We start from the raw sequence: 17,129 nt of genomic DNA on the forward strand, positions 1-17,129 counted from the left end.
GTATGATTAATTGTGCGCATTCCTAACATTTAGTCTTCAGCTGTCTCATTTATAAATGCAGTTAAACATAAAGCCATGAAAACAAATTTACCCGTGCAAAAAGTAGGTATCGGGTTAGAATTGCTGAGTAAAACCACTCAAAACATTGTTCATTTTAATGGTTCTCTGGTTGTGGTTAGAGTTAAGGTTATAGAAAGGACTTGTATTGAGTTACTCTGTGTGTGTGTGTGTGTGTGTGTGTGTGTGTGTGTGTGTGTGTGTGTGTGTGTGTGTGTGTGTGTGTGTGTGTGTGTGTGTGTGTGTGTGTGTGTGTGTGTGATGTCTTGTGTTCATTTCTGTCGTTCACTTGGCTATTGTCGTAGTTTGCCTCATGGTTAATAAGCACTAAAATGTTTTCTTTCTGACTGTCAGCTTGAACTATCTGCATTATATTTAGACGTAGCTTTCAGAAATATAAGAGCCCTCTCTGACATTCTCCAGAAAAACCCTTCATGTACCAGAGTCCTGGGAAAAAATATTCACAGACCCTGCCTTGAGAAGCCACTTCTGTTTTGTATTACACTTTCGAGCAATATGTCCTATGACTTTTGTTTCATTTACATACAACAAAGGGTTTGTTGCTTTAAAATCCAGTGTTTTTCTAAGCGTCCATCATCATCAGCCCTCCACCCTTTTCTCTGTGGTCTTCTAAGAGAGGAAATGCATTTCTGGTATTCTGCTGATCACGGTCTGATAAGGATCTGCTAATTCGTTGTAAATTAGATATGAAGGGTTGCTTGGATACAGATGACTCTGGGTAGTTCAAGAGGACCACTGTGCATTGAATACTGATGGGCAGATGCTCCTTTATAGAGGAGAGGAGGAGACAGGAAGCTGGGGGAAAGAGAAAAAGATAGAGAGAGAAATACTAATGAAGTCGTCTTTCACCTTCCTCTCCCTAGAATGTCATTTGTTGTCTTGTAATTCATAATATTGATTACAGTGAATGAATATGGAAACATACACTACCATTCAAAGGTTTGGATCAGTAAGATTTTTAAAAAAAATTAAAAAAATAATAATAATGTTTATGAAAGCCTCTTCTGCTAACCCAGGTTGCAATTATTTGATACAAATATTGTGAAATATTACAGTTTCAAATAACTTTTATTTTCAGATATTTCAAAATTTAATTTATTCCTGTCATGGCAAAGCTGAAATTTGAACCATTACTCCAGTCTTCAGCTTCACTGGCTGCTTAAGAAATATTTCTTATTATTATCAACCTTTTTAGGATTCTTTGATGAATAGAAACTTCAAAAGGAAGCCATTTATTTGAAATATAAATATTTTGTAACATTATAAGTACTAGGGCTGTGCAATATATCAACTTATTGAAATATCGCAAATGTACATATTGCAATATGCATATCGCAATGGCATGCAATATCTGAATGATTTTAAAAGGCTACTTCAACATTGTGAAAAGTGTCCGCTTTAGGTCGACGCATAGCAGAGAATAGACTGGCCACATGACTGTTACTTATGGGACTTGCTTGATGTTAAAAAGAGTTATTAAACGCAATAATTTGCAAAAAACAATAACTTGCAGTCTTGCACTGTGTGACACACACACACACACACACACACCGAAACGTAAACGATTTGAAACAAAAATGCTTGCTACAAGTCACTTTCAGAAGCTGTAGCGATGCTTTCTTTTCCTACAGATAATGTGAAACACAAATGGTGTCGTTCTCAGTTTTTAATTTTTTTTTTTTATTTAATTAAAATTGATTTACACACTAATTGCAATATCGTATCACATATTAAATATCGCATTAATTAACAAGATATTGCATATCACATTTTTCTTTAATATCGCACAGCCCTAATAAGTACACTATATTGCAAAATGTTTTGGGGACGTCTGCCTTTCCATACACATGAACTTTAATGACATCCCATTCTTAATCCATGGTGTTTAATATGGAGTTGGCCCACCCTTTGCAGCTATAACAGCTTTAACTCTTCTGGGAAGGCTTTCCACAAGGTTTACGAGCGTGTTTATGGGAATATTTGACCGTTCTTCTAGAAGCGCATTTGTGAGGTCAGGCACTGATGTTGGACAAGAAGGCCTGGCTCGCAGTCTCCTCTCTAATCCCAAAGGTGTTCAATCAGGTTGAGGTTGGGACTCTCTGTAGGGCAGTCATTTTTCTCCACACCAAACTTGCTCATCCATGTCTTTATGGACCTTGATTTGCGAACTGGTGCGGAGTCATGTTGGAACAGCAAGAGGCCATCCCCAAACTGTTCCCACAAAGCTGGAACCATGTAATGTCCCAAATGTCTTGGTATGCTGAGGCATTAACAGTTTCTTTCACTGGAACTAAGGGGCCAAGCCCAACCCCTGAAGAACAAATCATACCACAATCCCCCCTCCACCAAACTTCACACTTGCCAAAGTGTAGTCAGACAAGAACATTCTCCTGGCAACCGCCAAACCCAGATTGGATGGTCAGACAGATAAGCTTGATTTGTCACTCCAGAGAACACATGTCCACTGCTCTAGAGTCCAGTGGCAGCTTGCTTTACTCCACTGCATCCGATGCTTTGCATTGCCCTTGATGATGTAAGGCTTGGATGCAGTTGCTCGGCCATGGAAACCCATTCCATGAAGCTCTCTACGCACTGTTCTTGAGCTAATCTGAAGGCCACATGAAGTTTGGAGGTCTGTAGTCCTTCGGATGAGACGTTAAACCGAGGTCCCGACTCTCTGTGGTCGTTAAACCGAGGTCCTTCGGATGAGACGTTAAACTGAGGTCCCGACTTTCTGTGGTCGTTAAAAATCTCAGGATGTCCTTCGTTAAAGAGTAGGGGTGTAACCCCGGCATCCTGGCCAAATTTGCCCACAGGCCCCTTTTCATCATGGCCTCCTAATAATCCCCATATCCTGATTGGCTTCATCATTCGGTCTCCTCTCCACCAATCAGCTGGTGTGTGGTGGGCGTTCTGGCGCAATATGGCTGCCGTCGCATCATCCAAGTGGATGCTGCACATTGGTGGTGGTTGAAGAGATTCCCCCTTCTATCTAAAGTGAGTGCCTAGAAAAGCGCTATATAAATGTAATGAATATATGTAGTCATTGGCTGAAAGTTGGTGACCTCTGTGCACTGTGAGGTGCGCCCCACTCTGTGTTTTATATGGTCTACCACTTCGTAGCTGAGTTGCTGTTGTTCCCAATTGCATCCACATTGTTATAATACCAACAGACTGTAGAATATTTAGAAGTGAGGAAATTTCATAAAAAGACTTATTGCACAGGTAGCAACCTATCACGGTACCAAGCTTGAATTCACTGAGCTCCTGAGAGCGACCCATTCTTTCAAAAATGTGTGTAGAAGCGTCTTCATGACTAGGTGCTTGATTTTATACACCTGTGGCCATGGAAGTGACTGGAACACCTGAATTCAATGATGTGGAGGGGTGTCCCAATACTTACTTTAACACAAAATAACAAGCATAACACATAGTTCCCTTGTAAGTCCTGTTCAACAGCTATATATTATTCCAATACAATACATTACAAAATTACAATGGGTTCTGATAACGGTTACATAATATTCAGTTGAATCAAATAAGTTAAAAAAATGTAGGAAATTCACAATGTTCATAGGATTTTATTCTTTCCCTATTAGATGTTCCAGTAGGAATTCTGTACTTATTCCAGATTTCTGACTTTGTCATTTTTCTGTCTTTCTCTCTAGCGGTATCAAATCTGGACATTGAGAGTAAACTGACATCCCACTATCAGGCTTCATGGCATCAGCAACACAATCTGTTCCACACTTGTACACGGCCACCATGTCTAGAGGAGTTACACCGACACGCCAAGCTCAACCTGCGGGCACTGCACAGAGGTACTGAGGCTTTTTTGGCCTACATTTTTTGCTTCCAAACCATGGATCAAAATGGCCATTTGATTGTATAACATTCTTTTCATCCAAACGTATCTTATATCATAACAATTGTAACCAAATTCCCCTTGTGGTTTAGGTGGTCAGCCCAGGGCCACATAGGTAATAGATCAGCATAGAGAAGTGACAAATCAGGAGAGATGAGAATTATGATCCTGGAGTTCCCCTCAGGGATCAATAAAGTGTTTCTATGTAGTCCTCAATCTGTCTAAACATCTATCAAGTTCCTGGAAATTAACCTCTGACCTTAATGAGAGGTCATTAACCAGTGGGTTACAAGTCACCATATTTTATTTAGGGTTTCGATATCTGTCACCCTTGAAATGTATTTAATTTTCAGTATATATTGAAAGATTTGTGATATTTGTATAACCACACTTTTTAAATAAGTGAGTTTGAAATGTTACTTGATATTTAAAATTGTTATATATATAGCAATTGTCTATATGAAATATTAGATATTCAGTAATCTGTATATAAGCGAAAAAATTACACATCAAATGCCTTTAGAGGCAGATGTTGGTGGAGTTTAGTGATTCATACATCTGATTCATACTGCCACCTTGTGTTTGAATGATGTAGTTTGACCTGGCATTGCCTCAAGCTCAATGTGAACCATCATAGCATAATTTATATTTTCCCCTTGAATCAGTGTTACTTACATTAATTACACATAAAATATGACCAGAACACTTTATGTTGGGAGCATGCAATAAATCTATTTGAGGCCTTCTACATATGAACATTTTAGTTAGCAATTGACAGTCTGTAAATTCTGTAAAACAGAAGTTGTTATAATTCATGCTTTAGTTTAGACTGAAATAACTTAGTGAACTGATATGTGTTTGTACTTTACAGACCAGCAGCAGCGTCAGCGCTCAACCAGCAGAGAGCGGGGTCGGGTCACCATATCAATATCTGTGGCCCCGCCCATGCCAACCTTCCCTTCAACTCACAAACTCAAAAGGCGGGAGCAGAGGGGGCGACACTCACGCCTGGTAAGGCGCTCAACATTTAATCTCTACTCATGTACATAAGAGTGGTGCAAGAATGGCATCAAAACCCTGAAGACTAATTCGCCAGTGGTTCCCTTGAGATTTGTCTGTGGGTTTTTATAATGGGGTTTTACAATTTATGAGTAAAATAAGGTCTGTGGTAAACCAAGTGGCATGGAAGTGACTTAAACTGCAATTGATTGACTGGCTGCTACAGACCGGCTCCGAAAGGAAAAAGTCAATCCCATAGATCCCTATGTTAAAATGCCCATGGGTTCATCAACCAAGCATCTCAGCTCCACCCACGTCCTGCCACTTTGTCCATTTTCGGTTATCTGGGAGTTGGGAGTAATGCGTTGTCAAGATGCCGACTTTGCCCACTTTATGGCTTCAAAAATTGTATTGGGTCAAAGAGGTTAAACTGAGAAAAAAGTGAGAATTGTGAGATTAACTTGTAATGATGTAATCAATAAAAAAGTAATTGTAGTCTGATTACCAGTATTTTAAAACATAATTACAAGTACTACATTTTTGGAATCGGATTATTTAATCCAGATTACATGTAATCCATTACTACCCAGCATTGTTAATGAGTAACCAGATAAGTATGTTTGGGTGTGACCAAGTATCTTCAATTTATGTTTACCACACAGACCTTATTTTACTTGTAAATTGCAAAAACCCCATTAAACACCCACAGGAAAATCTGGAGGGAACCACTGGCGAATTAGTTTTAGAGAGGAGGTCCAAAGATCAGCAGTTCTCAGCTGGTTTTGTTTCAAGGACTTTGTGTAGAATGACAAGTGGTGGCCTAATCCAGTACTATAATTGCTTATCTTGCAAAACATAAACTGTTATAAGACCAACAAAATATTTTTGGCCTAAACTAGCACACTCTCTCCTGCCATGCACACCAGGAGAGGAGCGTTAGAGAGAGTGATGTGCAGACTATCCAGAGGAAGGTAAAGACTATCTGTTTGCTTTTATTGTATTGTTCTGTGATACCATCCCATTATAACATAAAAGTTTTTTAAAATTATTAACTTCCTCAGCCCGAGAACATCTATATTAAAAATGTTAGTAGCCAAATATTAAATTAAGAATTACTTGAATTCTGTTTGAAGTTAATTTTGTATTCAGATGAAAATATATGTTAATGTTTATTTTTACTGCATGTAAAATATCAATATGTTAAATAAAAAAGAAAATTGCTATAATAATCAACAATGCAAATTTAATGTGCAATTTAAACATTAAAGTGTGTGCGTGCATAAATTCATATGTGTAAAGGCTAATTCACACACTGACAGATGGCAACAGACACTTCGCCGGGTTTTGTCGGATCAGTGTGTTTCCCCGTCGGCATTGGTCGGCTCTTATTTTCGCCAATTGAACATGTTAAATTGATGTTTTTCAGGTTTTGGAATATCTAAGAAGTGACGTACTGTAATCTGGTGACTGTTGCTGTTGTATCTGTCAGAACAGTGTGAATTGGCCTTAAAATGCTACTTTGTCGCTTAGAATACTGGAGAATGTACAGTAAAGAATGTCACTAAACTAAAGAGTTGTGTAGGAACATTCAAACTTTGGTCTAAAAAATATAATTTTACCATAGAGCATTTAAATCTAAAACAACTTGTCCAGTATGATAAGAGATTGGAATGAGTAGGTTATGTTTTTATAGTTTGTTTTGTTTTGTCTTTATTTTTTGTTGTTGTTGACTTTTTATATATTTGTTTTATTTCATCTTACTAATGTTTTACATGTTTTTATTAGGTAAAATGTACAAGAAATTCAGAGCTATGTGTGATTTCAATTGCGGTGAAAGATATTCTGGGTTCTTAATTTGTTGTGTTCCTTACATTTAACTGCTGCAGGAGAGACCAGCCAAAGAGGCTGAATTCAAACCTGTTCTCAGAAAGGTAAATGACATCATTTTTTTGTGATGTAAAAACAGGACTCTGACCTCATTTCCCCTTCAAAGTACAGGTTTTGACAAGACCATCGGATGGATGCCAGATTGATTCAAATCCTTCAATAGCAATCAAATTGTGTTAATTCCTTCTCCATCAGATTAAAACCTTTCATCTCAGCTTGTATGTTGCAGATGTTAACCACAAACATATCAGTGGTTGTTCACAGAAAAGAAAAGAAAACATGTCTTTGGTGTTTTGTGTGTACATGTCATCCCCGTTTCCTGACAGCATGTGCACACCACGGACTTCATAAAAACATCACATCAGACTTTTATTTTGATTTATGAAATCAAAATCATGGTGCCTTTTTTTTCATTGGTTTAGTTCTGTTTTCCATCTTTTAATTTTAGTATCAGCGCTCCCGTCCCTCCTCCCCTGTTCAGTGTTGTTACTTCATTCCTTGGATGAGAAAGGTATTTTGCCCTCTTAAAGACAGCTTGTTGACTCTAACTCCTAAAATGTTCTGTTTCTCCTTCTTGTTCTAACATTAGGTTAGAACAAGACTTCCTCTTCCTCCATATGTAAATAAGTCTGTTAAGCTTGTTTGCTGCTCTTTTGCAAAGAATCTGTAAAGATTCATATTTGAAGATGGCTAATAACATCATAGTTCCATATATTAGTACATCCTAATGATAATTATGTAAATAGTTTCATTATATATTTATTTGTATTTATAGCCAGAATTAGTTATTGAGTATGTGCTATTATATAAATGATAATTTACAAGTTCATCAACTCAGTAAGTGGGGCAGCTCAGTATCATTTGTGACAATATACATTTATAATATATACATGTATATTTATGTGATATACTGCATTTGACATAGCACAGAGAGATCTGAAAGATCATTCCCTATAGTTTTTGCTTTGATGTTGAATATCATTCCGCTATTTTTTGTGTGAGATTTATTTCATAATTTTCCTTTCTATCTTATTTAATCTAAATACATTATTTTATACATTTGCATGCATTTTTTTCCTTTTCTAAAGAAATATGTATTTTTGTCATCTCCATTGCTTTCTGCCTCATAATCAAAGCTAGATTTCTTATCAATACAGAAAAATGAGAATTTTACAATACATGTATGTATGTATGTACAGGACAGCATTTGCTGCCAAAAAGTATTTTTGAAAATGTATGAATATCTTAATTGGAAAAGTTAAAGGATTAAGGAAAAAGTCAATCATCAATTGTCACTTGGTTAGCTATTTTGGATATTTATTGTATATTTGCTGTAAAATTGATACATTAAGTGTGTGTGTGTGTGGGGGGGGGGGGTAAAGTTTTTTGAGGCAACTGTATAAAAACTGAACAGTGAACAGCAGTGTGCATTTGGATTGACATCTTAAATCATAAATCTAGTTCTAAATACAGCTAACCATTCTAATATCATCCCATATTAGGCTGGTACCAACACAGAAACAGATGGAGAATTGCCAGTGATGAGCCATAGGCCTAAATGTCCTGTTCCCAATGTACCTACCACCCTGGACAAACAGACCAACTGGTCCAAAGCCCTGCCTCTTCCTACGCCAGAAGAGAGAATAAAGAATGACTCTCAAGTGGTTTCATCCTGTATCATTCCAATAAATGTTTCTGGTAAAGCAACTACTTCAGATTCAATACAAACTAACACAAAAAAGGACTATGACATGCTTAGCTAGAACTGAGGGTCAATATTATTCTTCACAGGTGTTGGATTTGACAGAGAAGCCAGTGCTCGCTGCTCTCTTGTTCACTCACAGTCAGTTCTACAGAGACGTCGGAAACTCAGGAGGCGGAAAACGATCACTGGCATTCCCAAACGCGTTCAACAAGACATGGGTATGGTCAACTGATACTTGCCATCTAAAGTTTCAGTTCATCAAAGTAACATTTTATATAAAAAATTATGTTCATTTTGCATGTAACATTTTCTTCCATTTGATCTGCATATAGTTTTAGTTTAATTATTGATTTTCTAATGTACATGCAGATTCTGATGAATCACCTGTGGCTAGAGAGAGAACAGTGATCATCCATGCTAATCCACACAAGTCACTGTGGCATGAGGAGCTCTCCCTGAGTGGCCGAGTATTGCACACTAAGGACTCTGGCTGTCAGACAGATGATTTCCTGATTGCTGCTCCATCCCGGAGGCGTATCCGTGCCCAGAGGGGTCAGGGAATTCCTGCTTCTCTCTCACACTCCACTGGAAACATCACCTCTCTGCCGGATCGCTCTGATACCGTGTATGCTGCAGCAACAACCACCCGTGTTCGTTCCAGAAGTCTACCACGCGAGGGTGGTCGACTTCTGGATGAGGACCAAGATGACAGTGATGATGATGATGATGATGAAGAAGATGATGATGAAGAAGATGATGATGAAGAGGAAGATGAGGAGCTTTCTCCATATGAAGCTGAGGACTTCCTGCCAGGTCCAGGACAGAGAATTTCAAAGGATGAGGAAGAGAGTACTGATGACCAAGCCATGCCAGAGCTACAGTTTGGAAGCCTCAAGCGTATGCAGCATTCGGAGAGCCCTGAACATGCATGGATCGAGAGAGGCAGATCCAGGCTCCCACGCAAAGTTGACATGGGAAGCTGTGAGATTTCATCCAGCTCCGATACTTTCAGCAGCCCCATTCACTCTGCCTCTACTACAGGAGTGCTTGGAAGCCAGATTGACCATAAAGAGGATCACCAGTCCTCAAGTGGCAACTGGAGCGGAAGCAGCTCCACTTGTCCATCTCAGACGTCTGAGACTCTCCCACCTGCAGCCTCCCCTCCCCTGACTGGATCCTCACACTGTGATTCAGAACTCTCCCTCAATACTGGGTCCCATGTCATCGATGATACCACAGGCTTCATAATTGATCCCTACCACATGGACAAGCCACAAGGACAGGGGCAACGATCTAATTCTTTTACCTCATCGGCTACTGATCAGATGGATGATGCAGGGGTCAGCACTGCTAGTGATGGTGAGTGGAACTGTGCCCAGGATCAGCAAGATCAGCCCTGCCCCCAAGACTTCAGCCCAAAGCATTCCAGAGAGGATGAGAGTGGCGTAAGCTGCCCCAGTTATTCTAGTGGGGAAACTTACGAGAGCTTTGGTGACCAAGCATCCGCTAGGAAATCTGAGATGCACTACATCGTTGACACTGAAGGATTCTATTCCTCCATGCACTTTGACTGTGGTCTTAAGGGTAGCAGAAGCTACTACAACTATGCAGCCATTGACCCAGACTGTGGCCCAAGTGGGAATATAGCACCTGGCATGGGTGAATACCCTCAGTCAGAGTACACAGCCACCAGGACATTGGGCAGAACGTGTCTGTCCTTAAGAAAACCAAAGTCCAAGCCACCCCCACCAAAACGTAGCTCTTCATTAAAGGAAACAAGCAGTGATGTGAACGTTCTAGAGCAGAGCGAACCAAAGATTACTTGTGAGTTGCCGCTGCCCTTGTCTTCCAGAGAGATGAAACTGCAGCTTGACTTGGCTGGTTCTGCAGGGCACCTTGAGACTGCAGGTCTTGAGTCACTTGGCGCATGGGGAGTGGAGAATGTCAGAGACATACTTGACTGCTCCTCTCCATTCAGTTCCTCAGACACACATTCCTTCAAGGATGAAGGTGCTGTGCAAGCAGACTATGCAGACCTCTGGCTCCACAATGACTTGAAATCAAATGACACTTACCGGCCTCTGTCCAACTCTAGTGCTGCTACGGGTACAACTGTTATTGAATGCATCAAGACATCAGAAAGTGCAGAAATACAAGCCTGTCAACCCAGGTCCAGACCTACTTCCCCAACTCTTCCTCCACCTGAAGGTGACTTCAAGCTGGCTTCCCCTGAGAAGTTGGCCGGCTTAGCATCCCCTTCCAGTGGATATTCCAGTCAGTCTGAAACACCTACATCTTCCTTCCCCTCCGCTTTCTTCCCGGGGCCCCTGTCGCCAAATAGTGGCAAAAGGAAACCCAAAGTCCCTGAAAGGAAGTCCTCCCTTTGTTCCCTACAACAGCCACAGCTTTTAGTCAGAGACCCAGGCATTTCCTCCAGGAGGGAAACTGACTTCCATGCCATACCCCCCAGTCACCTCGACCTAAGTGCTCTTCACAGCAAGCACTTTGCTCACAGAAATCAGATGCACATCCTCCACCAGAATAAGCAGAAAGCTGCCATAGCTGCGGCTGCTGCTGCAGAAGCTCGAACTGCAGCCGTTGCCGCTGCTGCAGAGGCTCGCATTGCAGCTGCAGCTTCCACTTCAGAGAGTGCAACAAACACAACACCCAGCTCAGCCCATTTGGCTATTACTCCAACTGTTCTTAGATCAGTGCAACTGCGATCTATTTGTAGACCATCTGAAGGGAACCACGGCTATGCTCTGGCCAGTGCAAATCCAGTAACTCGACCCAAATGTCCCACAATAATAACTGATGCCCCGTCCTCTAGCAACAGGCACAACCGGAAACCACCAGCCTACAAACCTCCTACGGCACAGTTCTGTGAATCACAAGTTCCACTGGTGGAAAATGTTGTTCTTCCCCAGGAGGAAGTGAGAGTGAGGCAGGAGAGGCTTGGACCTGGTACTTACTGGGCAATGACTGCTTTCAGAACTCCTGTAGATCCTACTCCTGAAAAAGAAGGCTCTTCAACAAGGTCATCTCAATGTCCTGAGCAAGAACAAGATAGCAGAAGGTACCCAGATGTGCAAAGGGCAATGTCACCAGAGAGACTAAAACAAGATATAATTCAACTATCGCGGCCAGAGCCTTCAGCACAGCCCGTGTGTCTGGCCAGTACAATGCCGCCTCCGGCTTACAGTGAAATACTGAGGAGCAATTTTGTACTGTGCAACAGTCCTGACAAAGTGCCTGTTTCAACTCAAGAGGCATCGCAAATTTACACAATCAGCGATGTTCAAGGCAGAGAGGAGGATTATGAGACATCAGGTGTCACAGCCAGAAGTGCCTCACAGGACATAAGGGAAGAAGAGTCAACCCCAGACACAGAGGACTACTTCAGCAAGGGTAATTGTCCTGTAAAATACGGCAACATATTAAACGTGATTGACTTATTGTACCATGACTATATGTAATGATTACAAGTAAACAAACCTGGGCTTTTCTCTTTCGATATTTTAAATAAGCTTCTAATATTCCTGGCTCTGTGCATAGCATAGTCACAAAAGACACAGCAAACTCCAAGCAGAGTCAGTGATTGTTTTTTTCACCTCTAGAGATCACTCTACCAAAACAGCAACTATGCAACCATACTGTAGGTGCTGATTAATCAGTAAAACCAATATATTGGTCAACCCCTTTTTCACATGATTTAACTGTAGTAGGCCTAGCATACTTTTTTTTACAAGACTGAGGTTGAGCTTGATGTGTGAACACTTTGCATGTTGACAGAATCAACTCCCAGTGACAATTCATCCTCTCCATTGACCGATGACTCTAAACCTGATGATGATGATAATGCTTTTCCATCCCCAAACAAACTACGCACAACTGAAGATCTGTTTGCTATGATACACAGGTAAGCCTGATTGTTTTACATACCAATGTAGGGTCTTGTGGATCATTCTGTATGTTCTCTAGGACTTAGTTTTGATGATAACATGGCATGCAGTCTTGGAAACTGATTATGGCATACAATGCATTTGCATGTGACAAAATGCACTGTCTACTAATTTATTGCAGATCTAAAAGGAAAGTGCTGGGACGTAAAGACTCTGGGGAGATGAGTGGAAAAGGTCGGCCTGGTGTAGCACCTGTAACCGCCCCTGTCAGCAATCCTACTGTATGCCCAGTCACCCCTGCTGCCTCAGTCCCTTCAAACTGCTCCCAGCGAGCCTCAGGACCCATCTACAGGAGTGCCAAAAAGTCCAGTACATCCAGTGAGGAGTTTAAACTCCTGCTGCTAAAGAAGGGTAGTCGCTCAGACTCGAGTTACCGCATGTCTGCTATAGAGATCCTTAAGAGCCCCATCACACCCAAGACTCAAGGAGAGATGCTATTAGAGGCTGCAAGGCAACCAGAGGAGCCTCCCTTTCCCCTACAGGAATCTACTAGCAGTTGTGATCCACTTCCGAGCTCATTTCCTAAGGCCAACAGTGAGGGATTCTCCCCAAAAACACTTACCATGTCAGCCGCCTCCAGACAGGGACGTTCCAGGATTCCACCTGCTGCAAACAGCAGTCGCTATAGCACGCGGAGTCGACTGTACACTGCCCCAATGCAGGCCATATCAGAAGGAGAGACTGAGAACTCAGATGGAAGTCCACATGATGACCGCTCCTCTTAATGGCATAATCATTTTTTAACCACTTAGCAAAATGATAACATTTTATAATATGAAAACGTTTGAACTGTGTGAGAGTGCTGTACTGTACACTTATTATGATTTACCTTATTGTCCTCCCATGAGGTTTGTGGTTTGAAAAAAAAGCTTGATTTCTTTAGCTCCTTTTGTACACTGAGTCAACTGAAAAACTTGGAAGTACATCCATTTTTGCATTACCCAATGATGTATTGATCATTGTTGAGGAATGATTTTCCATCATAATCCCACACTTTTATGCTCACAAAATGAGACGGTGAAATCAGTTGAAAAGGTAACAATTATATTTCCAACATCCATCACATATTTACATGAATATGTGGATGTTAAGCTTTTCTGAGGACAATCGCACCATGGCCTTTCTTAGCGGGGTATCCTAAGTGTGCAAGGGGAAAGACTTCCAAAAAAAGTCACAAACATAAATCTAAAAGTGGACTGGTTTGCAAACCCATTTATTCTTTTGCACTTAAAAAACAAGGTGAGCAGAAAAAAGAAAATCCAGTTTTAGTTTTTCATTTAAAGTAGGCTAATGGAACGTCTGTGGTGTGTGTCTGTATATCATGCTGTTTGAATCTCAAACTCTCAAACAGCATCCCAACAACTGTTACGAAAACAAATGTAACCCTTTTTAGTTTTTACCTGTTCAGTTTACCATTTCTTCAAAGACCCAAATTGGGTTGTGTATTTTCGTCACATTTTCAGGTGCCATCGTGTATAATTACCTAACCAACCAACATGGAACTTTTTTGTGACTGCAGAAGAAATGAGGACTTCAGAGAGAAATTCACCTCAATCTCAATGTATTCTGTGAATACCCTTAAAATCAAGCATACTGTACATTTGAAGAAGAATGGATTCACTTTTAAAGTGAAACTCTTCAGAGTTGGAAGTCTTCTCGGAGTTCAAAACTCATAGGAATTAGCTAATTTGTCAAGCCTACACTGTGCCACTGAAGGGAAGGTGACAAGCTGTGAAAAGATCGATTTTTGGTCATCCGTCTGATTCACGTTCTTTCACTGTGGTCGTAATTCAGTTTCTTCATCCTCTGTACAGCATGCAATAAAACACTAAAACATGTCACATCTCCACTTAAAATGTATTTCCACCTTCACTTGCATTTGTTGAGTATGTGCTATGTTCAGTAAATGTACAAAATGTATAAGATTTGTTTGAAATTTGCAGTTTTACATCACTGTATACACAGTTTGAGATTTTTTTTCCATTTGGTGGAGGAACTGGACAATCGAATCTAATGAAGCACTATTTGTGTACAGTTGAGTTTTGAAAGAACAGATAGAATTATATTTAGGGATAAATGTAATGCGAGAACTGATATCTCAATCTCTGGGATATATTGATGAAATGACTGCAAAAAGGCAGCAGTTTAAAATGCATTGCTCATCTGTATATATGTGGATGATTGACTTAAACATATAATATTTCAGCCTTTTTTCTGAACTGTTGTTGGTTTGTCATGTACTGTCATTAAGAGGTTGGAAAATTAAATTCTTTTTATTATTTTATACCAGTAGAGAAACCTTCCGGGATATTCTGAGACACTAACAGAACTGATATTTTCTCTTAAATAGGAGCTGCAATGTGCCATGTCTTATTTCTCCTTTAATACAACCCTGTCTGATGGTTGTTGCAATTAGCATTGCTTTATAACTGCAGACTTTTGAAAGTACAGAATACTTTTTTTCCCTTGTGTCCATATACTAGAACTAAATCTATGAAATCTTCTTTTAGATTGCAACATTTAATAGAGAAAAAAAAGTATTTTTAATTATGGGATATTTTATCCAGAGAATTATTTTGTTAATGAATTTGGAAAAGAATAATGATAAAGCTTTATTTAAAATAAGAAAAAAATGTTTCATATCAGGTGTGTATCGGCCAATGATGAAGATACCGAACTTGTAAACATTTCTAATTAGCTGTAAACTTGCATTCTGAACAAATAAGCTATTCTATATGTTATACAACTGTAGTTAAATGTTTTGGTGCTTTGAATTCTATACCCAGGCCATATTCTGTCATTGTTGCCAGTCATTAACATCACCAGTTTTCTTTTCATACTTATCTCTCTGTACTTGTGATGCAAAAGCAGTCATGAAAACAACACTCGTGACAACTCAAACACTTAAATATGTAGCAATGAATATGTCTTTTATTTTTCATAACACAACAGTAGCCACATTTGAGGTATCAACCTAGTTACCTGTAGTGAAGCTAACCAGTCAGTTTAGGCCTTATTTGCAAAATATTAAAGAAAATAATGAAGGGAAATCACAAAGTGTGTTATCTGTATCATTGTTTTACCTCAACGCAGTTTTGGACTGTTTTAAACAGGTACAAGGTACTACACAAAAATTATCATATCAATAAAGAACGAATGAAAGAGAACAAAAGACACTACACAGAAGAGTTTTCTTTGTTGTAACTGAAATATCCATCTTGGTCTGTTTCTTTGTTCTTTTTTTAGACACATTTTTGCTCCGCATTAATGGAGAAGCACAGTCTGTTTTGCCAAATGGTTTTAAATGTATTTTGGTGTGAAATAATTGCAAAGTATAATAAATTAATTAATGAAATAAAAAAGAGGGTTAAAGTGATTAACATCTATTAGGGACAAGATGCATCTCATTCAGTTACAATAATCAGGAAACAAATCTCACTCTGCATACAAGCTCCGCTTCAAGAGATTTGAATCCATTTTGTATTTTTGTATAAACATGTACATATGATCTTTTTAAAGTAAAAAAACACACAAATGTTTCATTTTGTAACATGTTTTAAAGGTTTACATTAATTCCAAGCCTTTGTATTTTGAGCTGTGCGACTCTCTCAGTCCTGTATTTATTTTTTAGTAAACATTGTGAAAATTCCATTGTAAATTTGAACCATTTCTTGCCAGCTCAAGTGACTGCTTAGTAACTGTGCATAGAGAAAGCCAATAAATGTGACTGCATTGAAGAATTACTGGATGCCTGAAGTATGATTTACATGCACGCAATGATGCAATAGACTGATTCAGTAAGAAAAATGTAAACGTCTTACAATTACAATAGAAAGTTCGTAAGTGATAAGGCACATTTTGCAAATGTACAGTGACCGGTAGGCTAAAGCTTTTTTTTCTTCTTTTTTTTTTTTTTTTTTTTGCCATTTTTTTTTCACAATCAAAGCAATAACGGGACTAAGGAGGCCTACGACTTTTTTAGATTTCGACGCTGGTTTGCATAACCTTATGCTTCATAGAGGTGATTTATTATTATTATTATTATTTTTAATGCGGTTGTTGTTTTAGAAACCTGCAGCTTGTGACGTGACGGTTCGTAGAAAGGCTATTTCTTTATTTTAAAAATAATGAAGCGCCTACGTAACCACCGTTGTGTCGGCTATTGTCCAGTAAAAAAAAAAAAAAGTGTCTAAACATTCTGCACTATAAGAAAACAAAGAAGGGTGTTGAAACTTTTGTTTGGATTTTCTTTTGTGGACTGAGTTGGGGCCTTTTTGAAATCCCGGAAAACGCCACAAGAGGAGGCCATTTCTCCATGAACTGGGCGAAATCGCTTGTTAATCGGCTCATGCAAGGAAATGAGCACATGCCTCTCAACCTGAACCTGAACCATGGCTTCACCATGTGGTGCCAGAACTGTCCATATTATATTGTTTGTTTGATGCTAATTATCTAATTGAATACAGATGTGTGAGGTGACAATAAAATAAATGATAAATATATTTGAATTTAATTCAAATGTAGTGCTTTAGAATTAATATATAATATTGTATATTATATAACTGTATACACGTTTAGTTAAATTATTATAACTATAGGCTCTATATCTGAATATTATATATATATAATATAT

At 39.2% G+C, this 17,129-nt stretch overlaps 1 protein-coding gene across 2 annotated transcripts in view; it reads left to right on the forward strand.

Moving 5' to 3' along the window:
- nhsb (Nance-Horan syndrome b (congenital cataracts and dental anomalies)) overlaps window positions 1-16,236 on the forward strand; it is an 80,771-nt gene extending 64,535 nt beyond the window's left edge. Inside the window, exons 2-10 of one of the 2 annotated variants that reach the window (XM_067430885.1) lie at window positions 3,747-3,899; window positions 4,815-4,954; window positions 5,869-5,913; window positions 6,829-6,873; window positions 8,332-8,527; window positions 8,621-8,752; window positions 8,904-11,942; window positions 12,327-12,453; window positions 12,618-16,236. In XM_067430885.1, coding sequence (XP_067286986.1) covers window positions 3,747-3,899; window positions 4,815-4,954; window positions 5,869-5,913; window positions 6,829-6,873; window positions 8,332-8,527; window positions 8,621-8,752; window positions 8,904-11,942; window positions 12,327-12,453; window positions 12,618-13,221 — 4,481 coding nt within the window. In that variant the 3' untranslated portion in view covers window positions 13,222-16,236. Of the gene's footprint in view, window positions 1-3,746; window positions 3,900-4,814; window positions 4,955-5,868; window positions 5,914-6,828; window positions 6,874-7,277; window positions 7,341-8,331; window positions 8,528-8,620; window positions 8,753-8,903; window positions 11,943-12,326; window positions 12,454-12,617 lie in introns of both variants that reach the window. The other variant, XM_067430886.1, reaches the window with a different exon arrangement.
- Window positions 16,237-17,129: the final 893 nt, after the last annotated feature.

This window comes from Pseudorasbora parva, chromosome 22, assembly GCF_024679245.1.
Source record: "Pseudorasbora parva isolate DD20220531a chromosome 22, ASM2467924v1, whole genome shotgun sequence".
Lineage (NCBI taxonomy): Eukaryota > Metazoa > Chordata > Actinopteri > Cypriniformes > Gobionidae > Pseudorasbora > Pseudorasbora parva.